Here is a 21,138-nt window from a genome sequence, read left to right as displayed (position 1 = left end):
ACCCTATAATAAAACTATGAAATTATCATCCCCATTTTATGGATGAAAAATTGAAGCACAAAAGGTTAAAAACTTGTCCCAAACCATCTAACTAGTAATGTTCAAATCATATTCAAATCCAGATACTCTGGCCCCAAGTTTATGTTCTGATAAAATATACTTGGCTATTTTTTATTACTTGAAAGCCTGTACCAAACAAAATATTTTTTATTAATACTTAAAATTTTTTTCAATTCTCATAGAGCTTTTCCAAACAAGAATCCTTTCTCTGCCATTAATTAAACAACCAATCAACCAACTAATCAACTAAATATAAATGACTTAACCTTGGGGCGCCTGGGTGGCTTAGTCGTTAAGCGTCTGCCTTCGGCTCAGGTCATGATCTCAGGGTGCTGGGATCGAGCCCCGCATCGGGCTCCCTGCTCGGAGGGGGGCCTGCTTCTCCCTCTCCCACTTCCCCTGCTTGTGTTCCCTCTCTAGCTGTGTCTCTCTCTGTCAAATAAATAAATAAAATCTTTAAAAAAAAAAAAAAAAAAATAAATGACTTAACCTCTCTGGACATTTCACTCATCACCTGTAAAATGAGGGAGTTGTACTAAATAACTCTAAAATTTCTGTGACAGCTTTCAAATTCTATGATCCTCTGAATATAATGCAAAGCCTCATCAATGTTGGCTTCCTCCACTCCTTAATGCTGCCACATACTCTTCTACACTTCATTTAAACTAATGACATTCAATGAGACATTCAGGTCTATTAAAAATATGAATAAAACAAAGGATGAGATAGCCCTTCTATAAATATATATATACATACAGCAGTTTTCTGGATATCACCACTTTAAGGAGGCAGCATAGTGGATGAAATCATTGTTTCAAGAGTCAAAACACTAGCATTTGAATCCCAGTTCCACTATTTACTAGTCTATACTCTACCTTTAGTTAGATTTAATGTGAACAGACTCTTATGGCTAAAATATAAGGGGGACAAGTATATTAATCTTGTTTGAATTCCTTTATATTGTATATTCTATCATGTTTTCTCTTCCTCAAATATATACTGATGTCATATCAATATGCAGCTAAATATTACAGTTCTTCAAACAGATCCTTGGTATCTGAGTCTTCCTTATGATTTGATGTTTTTAACTTTATTTCACTCTATCCATCTTGAGGACTATTAAAGTAACAGAGTTCTTCCTTGACTGACCTGGAAACAGTCTTAACAAAACATGAATAACTAGGACAATTTTAATTCAGAGGTCATTATGTCACTACATATTTCTGTCAATTTTAATTCTCCCAGAAAAAAGTAACCAAATTTAGCAGCAAAACCACTCTATCTTGATTCCCTTCACCCATCTCTCTCCTTCTGATTGAGACATTAGTAAACATGTTAGTAAAATTCTCATTTTGCCCCCTCTGTTTAAATGATCAAATTTATTATATGTACAAAAAAAAGGTATGCACCAGCTCATTGTAAATAGACTTTTATTAATTAAGTTAAACTCTCTATATAGTTATTGAATGCCTACTGACTGTCTTGGAAAATGTGCCATGGGATCATGAGAACCTGTATGTATCACAGATAACAGTGTAAAAGAAATCTTAAATAATGTGAGATTCAACTCCACCTTCTAGTGTATTTAAAACTATCCAAAACAAATTACTGGTTCTATTCTTTAAAAAGAATATTTGAAGTATGTATCTAAAAGACACTTTAAGCACAATAGAAGCTATTTGAGGTAGACCATTTCGTAAATGTTGCTTCCTAATTATTACTGTGCATTTAATCTATGTGTTAATTGACTTATCACATGCTAAATATATCCATTAAGCTTGTTATGTAAGTTTTCTGTTTCTCACTACTACTTAAAAATCCTTTCAGTCACTAATACTTACATAATCTCTATTTAGTTCAACATAATTATTCAAACTTTCTTCACTCCTTTCCCTCAACTGGCTGTGAGTTGAACATTCCTTAACTTATAAAATTTAGACTTTTCAATGTGAACGCTTAACTTCCAATTTTCGTAATAGTCCCTCTCTCTTCCCCTCTTTTCTAACAGTGCCTTTATTCTTCGTGAGCTGTAATTCTTTCACCTGAGCTCTTGAGCCTGTCTCACTTATAACTTGCATTGTTACTTTTCCTCTCTGTCCCTCTTTCATGGTTTCTCACCTTTGCCTTAATCCATTCCCTTTCACTATTACACAAGAAAACTGTAATAACAGATCTAATGTTCTCATTTCATCTCCAACCATTCAGTTCTTACAATCAACCTTTTTTGTTTGCTTTTAAAATGAACCCCTAAAAAGTAGCCAACAAGTTCCCAAATGTCCAAGCTAGAGGCATGGCCTGTACTCATTCTTAAGTCTCCCGTACCTCTCTGTAACATTTAGTACAGGCAACCAACACCTTTCTCTTTCTCTTTCCCCTTGCATCTCAAGACATTTGCTATATACCTCAGTTTTCCTTCTCCTCAGTCTAAAAACTCTGGGATCACTCATTCTCTTTTCTCCTTTACTAACTTTCCCTTTGTCTTCTTGTCACTGACAAGAACATTCACCAGACCTTGTCTCACTGCTTTCTGTATTATCTGGCTTGGTAATCTCAACTCATTCTTGGTGCTTTCTAATCTATGCAGATGAAATCCAATGTCCTATCTCCAAATTCCAAATACCTTCTTTGACCTATACTTCTAAAAATTCTTTTTGATATCTTAACTTGGATGTCTATCTGCACAGTAAAATCATCTTCTTTCCCTAGACCATTTTTTCTGACTTCCTTTCTGTTAATGGCACCACCATTTCCCCAGTGATTCAGACCAGAAGCCTGGAAACCTTTTCTGATACTTCTTTTCTCATTTACCCCTTACATTCAGTCAGTCCGATGTCAAATGGTTTGTACCTTATAAATCTTACGTCATTTAATCTATAAATTCCCACTATCGCCCCTCTAATGCAAGCTCCCGTTATTTTTTTATATATAATTCCTAACTGTGCTCTCTGCCTAGTTTCTCTCCACTCCAGTTTATCCTTTATTCTGCCTCCAAGTTAACTTCCCATATAATTCTAGTATCACTTATTTGCTGAAAAACTTTCAGAAGTTGCCCTGTGAATTGACTGCTAACTCCTCAAACTGACAGAAAATCTTCCACAATGTGTCTCCACACTACCTTTTTCGCTTTCTTTCTCATTATATCTTTATGAAAATATACTTTATGTGTGCACATACATATACACATGTATAAACTATACCATTAATTGTTCTCTAGCTATATCTTACATTTTCCCACCTTCGTATGTTTCCTTATGCCTTCAGTTTTACATGGCACGACTTGTAATCTTTCAACTACCACCTCTACTAAAGTAATATCCGTCCTTATATGAACATGAAATCCTTCCTGATTTTTTCCTTACTCCCAACAACTGGATGAATATAATTTCCCTCTCTGACCTTTTAATCCCCATAATACTTTGTATTTCTTTTATTGAATCTATACTCCTTGCTCTACAATCATGTAAATGTTTATATTCATACTTAAAATAACTTCTCTGAGAGCAAGCAACATGCCTTATTCTCTCTGTACCTCCTTTGCACCTCAAATATAAACTGTGCCAGTTTGTTGAACTGAATCTCAAATGTCACACAAACACATTCCCTGTTTTCTTTATTCTAGTTATCACAAATGAAAAGTAATGACACATTTCTATTCTTTACTCTCTTTTTTAAAATTTATTTTTGTTTGGATTCAATTACCCAACATATGGTACATCCTTAGTTTTTGGTGTACTTTTCAATTCATTAGTTCGTATTCATTAGTTACATGTAACACCCAGTGCTCATCACATCACGTGCCCTCCTTAATGCTCATCACTAAATTACCCCACCCCCCACCCACTTCCCTTTCCACAACCCTCAGTTCTTTACTCTCTTTCAAAGAGAACAGCTTCAATGGGTGACGTTCAGTAATACTTCTTGATTACAGACCTTGTATAGAGCCATTTATTCTTTTTTTCCCCAAAGATTTTATTTATTTATTTGAGAGAGAGAGAATAAGAGAGAGAGGAGCATATGAGAGGGGGGAGGGTCAGAGGGAGAAGCAGACTCCCTACTGAGCAGGGAGCCCGATGCGGAACTCGATCCCGGGACTCTAGGGATCATGACCTGAGCTGAAGGCAGTTGCTTAACCAACTGAGCCACCCAGGTGCCCCTAGAGCCATTTACTCTTTAGATTTTCACATGTGGGTCATAATATAAGTATTCCTTTACTTAATATTTTACCCAGTTTTCTTTTTTCAATGTTATATTTTTGTTTCATCATATAATACACTTCTGATTAAGTTATTAACAGGTTAAGACTTTATATGGTTTTTATTTCTACTATCCCATAAAGAATCCATTCTTACTATATTAAATAGTTAGACATTTTCATTTTAGATTTTTGGAAAAAAGTGTGTATACCCATTTTTAATTTTCTCAAGTAGCCAGCAGTTCGTATGTAAAACTGTAAACTCTACTATCAAAATTACTCTTGATAAGGTACTCATGTAGTAATAATGAAAATAAAAGTAAGCTACTTATACTAGTACTCAAAATAATCTAATAATATCACAATTAATAATTTATCATTTGAAAAAAAATTATTTACCATTTGAAATAAGATTACCTGCTATTGTGTTGAGAAACATCAAATACTCAAAATTTGAAATCTCTCTATGCTGCCATCGCTGGGTCATATTAGAAGCTTTAAAAAGTTGACGTGGACTAGCTAATGAGATACGCCTGCAAAAAACAATTTGATGTAGAATCATTTTAATTACAACATGATAATAAATTATGAATATCTGTGCCTATTCTGTATATTTGACATACAAAATGATATCTGTATATTCTGAAAAGTTCTACTCATGTTTTACTAATGAATACACAAAATGTTTCAATGCACAATTAATGGTTAAATGATTTGGACTAACCACAGGTCCATGATACATGATCTATTCATTAGATTATATTCATTACAATGCCACTATAATATCTAGGTTCCATAAATGTTGATTAATAATAGTATGATTAATAACTTACTGATTTACTGATATAAAAGGAATTACAGTAACTGAGAAAGACATATAAAATTTTATTCACATCTTTTTTGTGTGTGTGGGTTTTTTTGTGTGTATTCACATCTTTATCAATTTTTTTTTTTAAAGATTTTATTTATTTGAGAGAGAGAGAATGAGAGAGAGCACATGAGAGGGAGGAGGGTCAGAGGGAGAAGCAGACTCCCTGACGAGCAGGGAGCCCGATGCGGGACTCGATCCAGGGACTCCAGGATCATGACCTGAGCCAAAGGCAGTCGCTTAACCAACTGAGCCACCCAGGCGCCCACATCTTTATCAATTTTAATAGTTCTCTTAAAGACAACACGTTGGTACATTTTAAATTTAAATATTATGTTTATATACCTTTTATAACAGGGGAAAGAAGGATTCTAAACTCTTTACGTGTCTATTCATGGGGTGGGACAAAGGTAAGAGAAACTATTATTTTTTTACACAGCTTAATAATAGATGACCAAGTTTTCTGTTTTTTTAATGCAATGTAAATAACAAAAGATGTAACTGACTACTACTAAATAACAGTGGAAAATAGGTGGCAGGATTAATACATTCAGAGCCTAGAATCTCAGAGAAGTATGCTGTCACAGTTCTTCCTACCACCAAGGACAAGGTAACTATATTTTTTAAGTTTTATTTTCAAAGGTATAATTTACATACTATAAAATTTACCCATCTAAGTGTACTATTTAATTATTTATTAATATATTTCTAGAGTTGTGTGATTAGCACCACAATGTACTTCAGAACAATTCACCACCACAAAAACTTGCCTTGTGCCTATTTACAGTTAATCCCCATTCCTATCCTCAGCTCCAGGCAACTATCAATCTGCTTTCTGTCTCTATAAACTTGCATTTTCTGGACATTTCAGATAAATGGAATCATACATCATGAAGTCTTCTGCAACAGGCTTCTTCACTAACCATAATGTTTTTGAGATTCATCAATGTGGCAGCATGTTATTAGTAATTCATTTTTTTGATTGCTAAATAGTATTCCAGTGTATGAATACAGAATATATCACATTTTTAAAACCCATTCACCAGGAGTGCCTGGATGGCTCAGTGGGTTAAGCCTCTGACTCTTGCTTTCGGCTCAGGTCATGGTCTCAGGGTCATGAGACTGGGTCTTGTGTTGTGCTCTGCGCTCAGTGGGGAGTCTGCTTGGGATTCTGTCTCTCCAGACAGACTGGTGAAAAATCCATTCACCAACTGATAGATATTTAAATTGTTTCTGGTTTTGGATTATTATTATTATTCCAGTTTGTATTACTATGAATATTCACAAACATGTCTTTGTATGAACATATGTTTTCATTTCTTTTGGGCAGAATCCTAAGGGTGGAATTGCTGGGTTGTAGGTTGCATTTACATTTAACTTCTTGAGAAACTGCCAAATTGTCTTCCATTCTAACAAGCAATATATGTGGTTCCAATTTTCCACATCTCTGCCAATACTTGCCCCTATAATGTATTTTTTACTATAAACATTCCAGTGAGTGTAAAATGGTATCTTATTATATAGTTTTAATATACATTGTTCAGTAACTTTTCATGGCTTATTAACCATTTGTGTATCTTCTTTGGTAAAATGACTATTCAAATCTTTTCTTCCTTCATTAATTGAGGTTTTTGTCTTATTATTGAGTTGTAAGAATTTTGCATACATTCTGAATACAAGACTTTTATCAGATATATTATGTACAAATATTTTTCTCAGTCTAGGACTTCTCTTTTCATATACTTAGTGGTGTCCTTTAAAGCATGAAAGTTTTAAATTTTTATTAAATCTAATTTCTCAATTTTTTTCTTTTATGGATTACGCTTTTGGTGTCACATCTCAGAACTCTTTGCCTACTCCAGGGTCATGAAGCTTTTTCTCCCACAGTTTGAAAAATTTTTTAGTTTTAGCTTTTAAATATAGGCCTATGACACATTTTGAGCTAATTTTTTATAAATACTGTGTGATAAGTGCTGAAGTTCATTTTCTTGCATGTGACTATCCAAATGTCTCAGCACTATTTGTTCAAGGATTATCTTTTCCTCATTGAATTGTGTTAGCACATTTGTTGAAAAAAAATGATTTTATTTCTGTATTCTCAATTTTGTTCCATTGATTTATATGCCCGTCCTTTTATAAATATCAGACCATCTTAATTACTGAGGCTTTATAGTTAGTTTTGAAATCAGGTAGTTGGAGTCCTCTAACTTTATTCTTTTTCAACATTGTTTTGGCAATTCCAGATCCACTGCATTTCAGCTTCTCAATATCTCCAGGGAAGTCTGCTAGATTTTGATAGGGACTGCATTGACTTTATAGATATGGGGAGAACTGACATCTTAATCATACTGAACCTTCTGATCCATGAGTATGGAATGCCTCCATTTATTTGATGTCTGTCTTTAATTTCTATCAGGCATATTTGATAGTTTTCAATATACAAATCTTACACTTCCTCTGTCATCTAGGAATGAAGACTTTTTTTCCCCCTTTCTAATCTGGATGCCTTTAATTTCTCCCTCCTTCTCTTCCTTTCTTACTGCACAGGCTGAAATCTCTAATATACTGTTGATAGAAATGGTGAGAATGGGGGACATTTTAACCTTCCTGATCTTAGGGGAAAGCACTCAGTCTTTCAACATTAAGTGTTTCCCAATTACTATACCTTTCTTTTGAGCTCTAACTTCCTATTCAACATTTCAGTCTGGACATCACTCAGGGGTTTCAATTTCAATAGATCTAAAACTAAACTCATATTCTGTTCACCCACTTCGTCTCCACAACCCCGACCTCAACCTTGGGAGGACAGATACACAACCATTCCTTCTCCAGTGTTCCCAATCTCAGTAAATGCTATTCAGCAGCTTAAACTAAAACTTGGCAAGACACACTAGACACCTCCTTCCCTTATCATCCTCCATTATCTAATTAATCTCCAAATCACACAAATTGTATGTCCTCAAAATTTCTAAACAAGGATGTCTCTTTTTAACTGCACTATCAGCACCACATATCATCTGGATTTCCACAATAAACTGCTGCCTCTGAACTGACACCCTCTTCCCAGAATCACTAAGTTCCAATGATATTTGCCTTCCAACATTTCTTAAAATACTGAAACCTCACCTTATTTCAGGACCTTTGCAAATGATATTTCTGCTTTCAAAGGTAAGCTGATTCTATTCTTTCAAATAAAACTTAAAAGTCATATAGGAAGACATTTCTGACCACATAATTCAAAGCATCTTATCTCTACTCCACTAATCACTACTATAACACCCTTATTTATATCCCTCCCATCACTTACATGGTTATTTATCTTGTTTGCATATTTGTTAAAACATGCATGGGTAAGATGGTATCTATCTTGTACACTGCTGGATAACAGACACACTGCTAGTGTTTGAGATCTACTTAAATTGCTGATTTAATGAATTAACCTACACCTAGCTTTCATTAACTGAGGGAAATCATTACAAAGATTTCCCAAGTATGATAACACTAATGAATAAAACTTAAAAAATAGAGATAATTAGTAGAAAAAAAGACTTTTTTTATTAAGATAAAGAAATTTACTACACCTTTCTGAGCTGCTTCATTCTGAACCTGAAATTCCTCATTAAATTATAAAACTATCTAATCAAAATCCTCACTGGCATTATAAAGCAACCACTGCTTATAATCTAGAAGGGCCACTTTAGGTGCTCCTTTTACATAAGAGTTGGACCCTCTGGTAGTTTTAAAACACATCCATAAATTCTTTGATACTTTCTCTTCAAGAAGTGGAACTTCTCCCCTCCCTTGGAGCCTGGGTATTTAATGACTACATTATAACGAATATAATGTAGCAGAATTGATGACCTACTCTACCTATCAAGGGTAGGTCATAAAAAGACACTGGGGCTTCTGCCTCATTCCCTTTTGAATCACTTACTGTGGGAAAGTCAGCTCCCATGTCATGCAGACATTCAAGCAGCCTCTGAAGAGCAGACTTGATAGGACACATTTATTTCTTCTTTTCTAATCAAGATGATCAGTAGTTTTCCTTTTCCCTTTTCCTTGTGTTTTCTGGTAATGCTTTTCTGTGAATTTGGAATTCAGGTAATGCTGGCCTCATAGAATAACTTTAAAATTTTATCCTTCTTTTCTGTTTTCTGTAATAGTTTGCCCAGAAATGGTACTATTTCTTCATTAAATATTTGATAGAATTTGCCAATGAAACCATTTGAGCTAGGAATTTTCTCTGTCAGAAGACCTTTAACTACAAATTCAATTTCCCCTGTAGAGGTATTAAGGTTACCTATTGCATAGAAATCTGTCCATTTCATCTAACTTGTCTAAGTAGCACAAATTTGTTCATAATATATCCTTATTTTCCTTTTAATATCTGTAGGATCTGTTGTGATGTCCCCTCTTTCATTCTTGATATTGGCAACTTGTATCTTCTTTTTCTTCATAAGTCTTGTATATATATTTATTACATTTGTTAATCTTTTCATATAAACTTTTCATTGCATTGATTTTTCTTTATTGTTTTTGCTTACATTTTTATTAATGTTCTGCCTTTATGTTTATTATTTTCTTCTTTCATCCTACTTCAGTTTACATTTGCTCCTCTTTTTCTAGTTTTTTTCAGATAGAAGTTCAGTTGACTCAAAATAATGCATTAATAATCATCATTTAATATGAAACATAAAAGAGAAGTAAGTGTAAAATAAGAAAATTAAGAAAAAAGTATTAATAAAGATTATTTTCCAAATCTTTCTCATATAAAACAGTACCTGGTTTGAGGCAACCCAAAGCTGGTTCCAATACCAACACGAGGTAGATAGTTAACTACTTTCTTTACTGTTGCAGGGTCTGGGAAGTTGAACATTACAGCAACTATGAAAAATAATTTTTAAAAGTTAGAACACAATATAACTTCCTTCTTGGAAAACTGACTTCTTGGTCTAATAAAATATTTACTCTTAACTCAGGTATACAATTCCTGCCATTTTACTTTTATTATAGTGCATACCAAGTTTTAGTATTAATATGCCAGAGGTAATATTCATTTTACTTATAAATACCTTAGCCATAGACAGTTCCTTCTCTAAATGCTGTCAGAAGTTCTAAAAACTGTTGTTGCATTAATATGATGTGAAGCTGAGATTAGCTACATACATATGTATGTTAAACATACGTATCTGTGAGTTTCTATAAATACTGAAGTTTTAACTTTATATAGTTAACAATCTAACACACACCAAAAATACTACAGATTTAAGTACTAAATTGTCACATTTATTTCCAATGATAAAGAGTTTAAAAGTTATCCTCCTTACAATTTTTATATGTTCATAATTTATATGTTCACATAATCCAGAACAATGTGTGACCTAAAGGAAAACTTTTCCTCTATAGTTAATAATCAAATTTAAATGTTTTCTAATCATCTCTATTTCAATAATACATTTTGAGAATATCAAGAAACACGCATCAATATACATAAACATATTGAGTACATAAATGTTAATTTATTACAGTCATCTATAAATTTTTAATCTTAAGAAATATGAAAATAAGAAAGTCAAAATCATGAGAGATAAATTAAAAGATATAAATTTGGACAGTCTTAAAATTTTAATTATAATTTCAGTATCATAACCTCTAAGTACTCATCTAGAAAATGATCCTTCTTTGCTACGCAGCTTAAAAAAAATTCTTCAGTCCAAAAACAATTTATCAATTTGGTATAGCTTTAAATACTTACATTATCAACATGTTTCAGGTAAATAAGTGTATGATCATTCACTAAGGACCCAAAACATATTTGGAACTGTCATATATATATACCCAACATACCTTTTTAATAAGCCATCCCTATACATCCATTATTATATTGAATATAGGGGAAAAAACAACAACAGAAAAACTATCATTAAGTTATGGCAGATAATGAAGGCCATGAAGGAAAGGCAAAAGAAAAACACATACAAAAGCAAGGACACATAAGAAATTTTAAAAGAGGAAAATATGAACGAGGATGAGCAAGTAATAAATATTGTAAGATTGTAACAAAACCCCTTTGGGACAGCAACAATGCAGGTTGAAATAAAGTGTGAAACATTCACTTGATTATTTGCCTGGAAGAATAATGTTTACATTAGGAAAAAGAGGTATGTATAGGGGAGAAGACCAAATAGGAAAGGAAAAAACATCTCTACCTAAAGAAATGTGTATTCTCTAAAGACACATGATTCTATAAAAGGAAAATAATGTGTGTATGGAATATACATTACTTCATGTAGATTTTTTTAAACGACAACTTGTAGATTATAGAAAGAGAAAATCAAACTTCAATCTACTCACATGTAAGGAGTATGTACAATAAGTCACTAGTTTTTATATATTCTCCTTTTATGGCTCCACTCATACCCACCAATGCTTTTACTTCAAGTTCACCTTGTCTCTCCTTCTTGTCTTAACTAATTTCACCAAGTTCCATTTTAAACCCACAAATTGAATTTTAGTTCTTTCAAGAATGATGTAATACAAAGCAACCAGGACACTTGAGTACCATTTTCTGATGGTCCCTTTATAAATGGCAATAGATTAGACAAAAGATTGAATAAATGTATGAATCATTTGATTACCCTCTCCCCTCTCCAAATGCATCCACCTTCCAGAAGGAGTTTAAGCATCAGAGCAATATTGAGAACATCAAAATTCCATAACTGATTAAATGGTTAGTTATTCGCTATATTTAGAAAACCGTGCACTAATCTGTGATATGGCCAGAAAACTAAAACTACTACAAATAATTCTAAGAATGGCCAATTGGGGAAAAAACCATGAAGATGCATGTGGTTCAAAAAATGAGGCCAGTATGGCAGAGAGTAGACTACAAATTACTATCTAAATGGAAACAATACGGTATGTTCAAAAATGAAATCTGAAAGAGGTGGAGGTTAGCTTTATAACAATATACTTCTGAAACATATTACCTCTGTTTGCCATAAAGATCTCCAAGGCTGTATTTTGCAAAAGATAACGACGAGAAAAGATTGATCGTATCTCTGTGAACAGCCATTTTCCATGCAGCCCTTCTGTATATGCCAGGATCTAATGAGGAAAAAAATAAGCGCAAGTAAGTAACAACAGTTTAATTTTTTCTTGTTGTTTTTCCCCCTGAATAAAACAGAAAAGGCCCTATTAAAAATAATTTCTAAAAATTGAAAAAACAGTTACTGAAATAATTTGGAGGGAGACTAAGAAAATAGATTGCAACTTATGGAAAGGAAGCTCAGTGAAAAAGCAGAGCAAAATTATAAAACATCTATTTATAAATATATTTTGGGCTTTTAAAAGCAGTGATGTAATCTATTGCTTTTCAGGAAATACAAATTGCATTATTTAGTGAAAGTAAAATTTTAGATAAAAAGAAGAAAGACCTCAAAAGAATGCCTTACATGCTTATAGATCACATATACAATTCAGTTTCATATAATACAATTTTAATATATTCAGAAATATTTTTTTATGTTATACGAGGTTTTCAGGTTGGTTTTTTTGTTTTGTTTTGTTTTGTTTAGTATAGTTGAAACACAATGTTACATTAATTTCAGGTGTATAACTTAGAGATTTGATGAGTTTATATATTATGCTATGTTCACCATAAGTGTAGCTACCATCTGTCCTGTTATATTGCTATTACAGTATTATTGACTGTATTCCTCATGCTGTGCCTTTTATTCCTGTGACTTATTCATTCCATAACTGGAAGCCTGTATCTCCCACTCCCCCTTCACCCATTTTACCCAGCCCCCCCACCCCACTCCCCCGGCAACCATCAGTTTATTCTCTGTATTTATAGGTCTGACTCTGCTTTTTGCTTGTTTATTCATTTGTTTGTTTTTTGTTTTCTTTTTTTTTGGTTCTACTTCAGAAGTACCTTTTATATATTTTAAAATATATATATTTATATTTCTCATTGCAAGGAGAAATTTTTCCCCCTTTTTTCTTCTTTTTAAAAAAAATTGTTATCTATATGAGAAGATGAATGGACGTACTGTGGTAACTGTTTCACAATATATGTAAACGAAACCATCATGCTGTATTCCTTAAGCTTACACAGTGTTGTATGTCAATTATTTTTTAATAAAACAAAAAAATTATATATATTCAAGTTCATAACTTTAAAAAATCACACTTTCAAGGTCACTGTTAAGGCAACAGTCATTCATTCAGAAAGCACAAAGACTGACTGTATAAGAGGTTAAGTATCATTTTGTCAGCTAGGCTAAACACAAACCTGCAAATGAACTCAACATAATCTCTCCATGGAGAAGGTGGTTGTCAGAGTAACTTGTTACAATTCTTGTCATCCCATGTGACAGACGCAGTCTTAGAATGCTTTGCCAACTCAAAGTAATCCTGTCTTTAGTCCTAAGCCACTTTGTTGCTTTGTTATTCAAGTTTTGTTTTTTAAAAAGTTCATTTCAAAAGCTTAATTATGAAGGTGTTAAAGGAAAACCAGATGTGGAATTTCTTACACCAGTACTTCACCTAATATTAATTTAATAAAGAAAATTAGATGTATTTACTACCAAAACCTAATGAAAATCCCTGAAAGCAAACAATTAAGATATATCTCTGAAAAGTAACCACTATTAAGAAAGACAAATAGAATGACATGTGATTATGATATTGCATGGTGGGGACAAAGATGGGATAAGCAAGGAGAGGAAAAAATAATAAGAAGAATTTACCCTACAAGAACTTTCTTTTCTATATTCATTTCCATTTCCTAGATCTTAAATGCAAACAAATCTATCTATATTCCTCAATGTAAAATGCAATTTCTTTGGGAAAAAAGCAACCTTATTTAATTCACTAAGTATGTATTGAGATTTTTCCACAAATTCTATTTTTGGCACAAAGGATCTAAAAACAAAAGAATAACTCCAAGTCTCAGTGTTTTTTGAAAAACAAAACAAGAATTCTAAGGACCAAACAAACTTCCAGTTTTAAAACTGGTGATATAGAAATCTACCTTCACCCAGCCAATACTTGCATAAATAAGATCAGGAGAAATGAAAAGGAAAAGAGAGGACAAAATGTAAGTCTTATTCTCAAGATTTTCTGAAAACAGAGGTTGCATGTACCTCTTTCTCTCACCATGACCAGTAGGTCCATGCGTCCAGAGCCTACAGTGGTCTCCTACTTGGTCTTTCTCCCATCTTACCTGTAGAGTCTACTATGACCAGAGGAGCCAAAGAAAAAAAAATTTTTAATAGAATTTTAAGATATAAATCAGATCACATCACTCATGCATTTAATGACCATCCAGTAGCATCCCGTTTCATGCATAAAAAACACTGAAGCTCTTTATAATTGTTTATAAAGCCTTACATCTGAGACTCACAGATGAGCCCAATTCATTCTTCTTTGGGGCCTTTATACTTATTTTCTTGTCTGACTCCAATGTTCTCCCAAATCCTCACATAATTGGCTCACTCTTACATTAGATTTTTGCTCCAATACCACCTCCTCAGAGAAGCCACTGGATCTAAACCCCACTTCCTCCATGACCACCCCAAACTCAGCAGATTTCCTTCACAACACTTATCATTACCTGAAATTATGGTATCTGCTTGCTTGACTATTGTCTCTATTCAGCACTAGAATGCTAGAATCTAAGTTCTAAGAACAAAGACTTCTAGTATACTGTATTTCCATTTTCTAGAACAATGTCTGACACAAAGTAGATGTTTTTAAATGATTACATGAGTCAGTGACTGGCAACCTAAATTAATATATGGCCCTCAATATATGGCCCAAATTCATTTTGTTTGGACCATATGATATTTTAAGTATTAATATTTCTAGTTTCTCAGGAAAAACTAAGTGTCAAACCTAGATCTATCTGCCACATGGTAACAAATGACATACACTCACCATTTCGGCACAGTCTCTACTCATTCATTCATTTACTATTATCTGTCCAGTTCCCACTGGCATTTGAATTTGCCACCCTGGACTTATCAAGTAGGAGAGAGTCCAGTATATGTGCTGTAACACTTATACTCCAATCTACTATCCAATTATTAGTAAGGAAAATGAGAGCCAGAGAAATTAAATAGTTAATACAAAGTCCCTTGGGAGTTAGTGGCAGAGTCTAGCCTGCTTCCAAATTCTCTAATCCAAAAATACAAAGGTTACAATATATACACCATATTGTCACATTTGTAAAAGGGGGCTTAAATATTTGTTAAACTACAATTCAACTTATCAGAATTTTAATTAACTACATTTGTCTTCCTGTACTTGGGTTATAGGTGAAAGAGGGAAATCAAAGAAAACTAATAACAAAGGCTCCTCTAAGGTCTATGACTAAGAATATCACACACTAATCTGAAAATTCTATTTTTTGTATCTATAAAGCTATATAATAAGACCTGTTGCTCATAATGGTGGTTTCAGTCATTCTAAGATCATGGCCATGCAACTAAACATTTAATTATATTCAAAGATACTTCAGTTATTAATAAAAATAAGTGTACTAAAACATTATTATAAAATTTTTAATGTACTGAAGGTTTTCTAATTAATAAAAAATTCAATTTATATCCCATTCCTTTAAGCAGTATAGTTATTAAAAAGTCCACTTGAAGTGGTATGCTTCTTTAAAATGTTTTATTACCAAATTATATTCACAACTGCAGAAAATGACATAAGTCCCGTACCCATTACTCAACCATATAAAATCCTAACATTTTGCCATATTATTGCATATTTTTAAAAAATAAAGCATTTTAGATAGTGTTGAAATTCCCATATATAACCTTTCCTGATCCCATTTTCCTCCTTTGTCAGAGCCAATCACTATTCTTGTTTTAGCTTTATCATTCCCATGTCAGTTTTTATACTATTAGCACATATATATCCATAAATAATATCCAGCATTGTTTTGTATGTTTTCAAACCTGATATAAATCAGGTATCATACTGAATGTATGACAGCAGTGTGCTTTCAAAATTAAATATAATCAGGTCTAGTGTGTTAAAACTCAGAGAAAAAGAAACAGGAGGAGAGACAGACAAAATTATTTAAAATTGCCATAAGTATCAAAAATTAAAATCACACACGAAAACTAGCCTGACTTAACAAGAATTAACAAATGAAATTCTATACTTACGGTCAAGATAGCTGGGTTTAAAATGGAAACAAAAAATCTTTTAACTAACAGAATTAGTAGCTGAAATTGATATAACATTTCTTTAAGGTATTCATTAGGAAAAGGTGTCAGTACTGAAATGCAGCTGAGGCCTAGCTAAGCAAGAGTTTTATTTCTTATTGGAGTAGTATATTCCTGGTCTGAGGCTTCACTTCAAAGTCTCTAGAGTTCAATTAAAACTGGATTAGGTAGAAGCAGACCCTTCTTTGGGACTTTCTGTTCACTGAAACTCTACATACACTGACAGCACCCTAGACAGAGGTCTAGCCCTCCAATGAATCAGTTGCTATGGAAACCATATCATTACCATTGCTCTGCAGTTATGACCCTAAGTCTAGAATAGCTTGAAAGCTTAAGCCCACAGCAGTCTTTGAATGTTTACCACCTTGTTTTAATATGCTTAGTACTGTTAATGGGTAAAAGTAAATTCAACTTTCTTTTTTTATAATTTGTTTAACAAAGATGGTTTATTAAAATGTTGAGGTAAGAGAAGGAAGAAAGAAATCAGTATTTAATTTTAAATATACACACATACACACACAAGTGTATATACCATTTCTTTACATTAAAAATATCAAACATATCTTCTTTAAAATTTTTATCTGAAAACTGTGCCTTCTTTCAGGGATATATTATTTTTCCCAAATTATACACACAGTGCCTTTTTTCTATCTTTCAAATAATATACTGTGAATACATATAAAAATTTCTTCACCCTGTTGCATTTATTGGCTTGAAAGCAAATCATTTTCTCCACTTTCCTTTTAATCATTTATTTTGAAAAGCTAATGAATTTATTCAAATAAAACTTTCTTTTGTTTGCTCATCCTCTGAGAGAAATAGAAATGTGTTTATTGCCCAACTGCAAAATGCTTTTACTGAATATCAAGCTTTAAAAAAATTTTTAAATAGTCTCTAAAAACAGTCATATTTGCTTCATTTAAGTAAAGAAAAAAGGTTTTGTTTTCAAAAACTATACAAACTACCCTCACTAAATTTAAAATGCTTTTTAAAAATTTTAAAGGGAAAAATATTAAAAAGTGATAAAATCTTTTACCTCAAAAATAAGAAATAGGTGTTTGCATATAAAAATCAGTAAAAAGCTTTTTAAAATATTATTCTTTCTTAATGTTTAAGACTGGCATTGCATACACTAGTCCCACATAGTTGTCAATTTTTGGAGAGGTTTTACTCTTTGAAACAATTCCATATTGATTTCTGAAGAATTCGATAATAAAAGTAAAATCGGATAATATATATCACCAAGAATACTTACAATTTCATAACAAAACTATTTCCAAAATATAGAGAATGTATTTAACACCAAGAAAAATGTTCCAAACTTAATATACAAAATATAAGCTAATCATTCTATCAATTAAGCAATGACACCACTGGAAGGGAAGTCAAGAAAATATTCATATCCCATTTTCATGAAAAATGATTATAAATTAGTCACAAAGATTATATCTTAATATGAGAAAACAGTAAATATTTGAAATATATTTAAAATGAAAACACTGAAAAATATTCTAATAGCAACTCATCACTAGATATATTTACAAATATGTTTTATTTATAATAATTGCAATGTTAACAAACTAGTAGAAAGTAATTTTAATCAAGTATTTTAAAGTTGTACCACTCTATTATTAACATAGATTTTGGATTTTGCTGCATGTAATTTTCTCTGAAATTTGATATCAAAGCATAGCATTTATGAGTTTATTCATAAATTCAGAATTTATTCTAATAATATTGAATTCTAGTTGCCTTTGGATTTACTTCATCACCTACCACAGAAATTTTAAGTTTTCAAAGATATAATCTTAAAGTAAAACTTAGAGGTCTTTTTGAATTTAAAAATGATATATAGTTGGCTGGTCAAAACTTTACGATAGTAATTTTGTTATTGAATTACTATCCATGAATAAGTAGAATGTCTCCAAACTTTGAAAAGAACAGAACAATGGTAACAAAAATATGAAAGTTATGGATATGAAAGGAAATCACCTTTTAAATTAATTATGAGTTATTGTTTTCCTTCTATTTGGTAAATTTCCTCCTTCTGCTTACTAGGTACTATGATGTAGTACAGTATTCTCCTTAGCATTTTCATGGGTGACAAATTCAATTAAACATATTCATTACTCTAATGTTCTTCTTGGCAGTTTAGTCAGTATGAAAAATTAAAAATATATAAATAAAATGCTATGTGACCTCTGTATTGATTGGGCTAAAATGGTTTTAGCCTGGGTGTGGATGATGGGGCAGCTGGGAGGGGCAAAAGGGGAGCACACAAACACATACACTCTTATGTTTTCTCTTCCAATTACTGAGGGAGATGATAAAACCACAGCAAATGATGTATCAGCTCATTTTATCTTATCGCTTTGGGGCTAGGTGACAATGAAGTTCATATTTCACTGGCTCCCATTGAAGATTGTGAAAATTACTTGCCCTCATGACCTGAAATTTCACTAGAAGACAGAAATTTCTCTTCTGCAAAGTAATGCAATTTTTCAGATGTCAACCTTTACCCCGGCTTTAAAAATTAATTTCATTTATATTAACCAATGATATTGATATTTTCACAGCATGCTCTTTGATACATGAAGCACTGACTAGCAAATTGATGTTGCTTTAGATGGGTAAAACTATTTTATTTTAAGCTGCTATGGCAGACAGATTTATGGCAAACTGAAATTCCCATTTCATAATTTAATATTTGTGCTGGAGTGATGTACCTTTAAGCCCCTGGCCTGTAAATAATTCAGACTCTTTAGTTGGTTCTGTTTTATTTTCAGTATTCTTCAGCTTCAAAATAATTTGCATTCTAAATGATTTATCATAAAAGCCATCTCTTATTTAACATTTAATATGTATCTTAATGAGTCAAAAGCAAATGTGGAATGCAGAAGTAGAACAAAGAAGGTATTTTTATATCATCAACTAATTTTTAATTTAGTTTTTTAATTTAAATACATCTGCATCTGATTATTTTTGAAAGAATCCAAAATATACCACAAAAGAATATTAAGGAACATGAATGTACCTTACTTTATTTTTCACAGCAGCGTGTGAGGTAAAAAGCTAGGTATTACATTTTCAGAAAAAGAGTAAACTTAGATAACGACCTGAATTAAAAATAGAGATATTTGGGTTTGGAGATACCTACCTTTTTAATACAAACATAATAAAAACAAAACCACAATGTCAATTTTATCGTGAAGAAGGTGTGAAAATGTTCCATCTGATTTTATTATGATATAGAGAAATCACCTTGCACTATATACAAAGAAGAAAAGCTTCAATATTTTGGACTAGTAAAAGTATTACATCTTTAAAAGACAGTCTGGAATCTCAGCAAGTTTATTACCTTTATCCAGTAGAGTTTTGCCTAATTCAAATGATGCCTTGAAAAGACAATCAGTACTACCAATACCTTTCCTTTTTTTTTTTTTTAAGATTTTATTTATTCATTTGAGAGAGAGAGCACATGTGTAAGCGAGTGCAGACTCCCCATTGAGCAGAAAGCCCAATGCAGGGCTTGATGGCAGGACTCTGAGATCATGACCTGAGCCCAAGGCAAACACTTAACTGACTGAGCCACCCAGGTGCCCCACGACCAATACCTTTTCATTTTATTAATAAGTAGCATAAATTTATGCATTAATCTATACTCTCAAAATTAGAAAAAGGCCAAGAAAGACATTTCCTTAATTCGGCTATTTTCTTCCTAAAATGATTCTTAACACCTCTCTGGCCAACTTACTATCCTCAAAATTACTTTTGCATTTTTTATGCTAACAATATCCAAATTGTTTTTTACTCAAAAATGCTTATATTTAATTTTTTCTTATATCAATGATATGGGGAAAATAGTAATATAAATTATACTTAATGATTTTTCCATTTTGATTGGAAAAATTCCTAGTAACATCTCAATAACTTGTGAGAATAACATGCTATTGTCACTGAATTCAAGCTATAAAGTATTTTTTCCTATTATTCCACACACTGACTCTCTAAAGTCAGGAGCTTTTTATGCCTTAATAAAAAGTTAAATTTCAGAATAGAGAGCCCAGAAATGGACCCTCAACTCTATGGTCAACTAATCTTCAACAAAGCAGGAAAGAATGTCCAATGGCAAAAAGACAGTCTCTTCAACAAATGCTTTTGGGAAAATTGGACAGCCACATGCAGAAGAATGAAACTGGACCATTTCCTTACACCACACACAAAAATAGACTCAAAATGGCTGAAAGACCTAAATGTGAGACAGGAGTCCATCAAAATCTTAAAGGAGAACACAGGCAGCAACCTCTTTGACCTCAGCTGCAGCAACTTCTTCCTAGAAACATCGCCAAAGGCAAGGTAAGCAAGGGCAAAAATGAACTATTGGGACTGCATCAAGATAAAAAGCTTTTGCACAGCAAAGGAAACAGTCAACAAAACCAAAAGACAACCGACAGAATGGGAGAAAATATTTCCAAATGACCTATCAGATAAAGGGCTAGTATTCAAAATCTATAAAGAACTTATCAAACTCAACACCCAAAGAACAAATGATCCAATCAAGAAATGGGCAGAAGACATGAACAGACATTTTTCCAAAGAAGACATCCAAAGGGCCAACAGACACATGAAAAAGTGCTCAACATTGCTCGGCATCAGGGAAATCCAAATCAAAACCTCAATGAGATACCACCTCACACCAGTCAGAATGGCTAAAATTAACAAATCAGGAAAAGACAGATGTTGGCAGGGATGCAGAGAAAGGGGAACCCTCTTAC

General features: G+C 32.5%; 1 protein-coding gene across 4 annotated transcripts in view; it reads right to left on the bottom strand.

Annotated features, from left to right (window-relative positions):
- The window catches only part of LRBA (LPS responsive beige-like anchor protein), a 736,795-nt gene that overhangs the window by 191,490 nt on the left and 524,167 nt on the right, over positions 1 to 21,138 (bottom strand). For all 4 annotated transcript variants that reach the window (XM_081811769.1, XM_081811768.1, XM_081811770.1 and 1 more), the window contains 3 exons: positions 12,110 to 12,227; positions 9,902 to 10,004; positions 4,670 to 4,785 (listed from right to left, as the gene is read on the bottom strand). In XM_081811769.1, coding sequence (XP_081667895.1) covers positions 4,670 to 4,785; positions 9,902 to 10,004; positions 12,110 to 12,227 — 337 coding nt within the window. The remainder of the gene's footprint in view (positions 1 to 4,669; positions 4,786 to 9,901; positions 10,005 to 12,109; positions 12,228 to 21,138) is intronic.

The sequence above is a fragment of the Leptonychotes weddellii genome, chromosome 2, assembly GCF_054177405.1.
Source record: "Leptonychotes weddellii isolate Sample4059 chromosome 2, ASM5417740v2, whole genome shotgun sequence".
In the NCBI taxonomy this organism is placed as follows: domain Eukaryota; kingdom Metazoa; phylum Chordata; class Mammalia; order Carnivora; family Phocidae; genus Leptonychotes; species Leptonychotes weddellii.
Note: the sequence above shows the minus strand (reverse complement) of the source record. Positions and strands in the feature narration are given on the sequence as shown.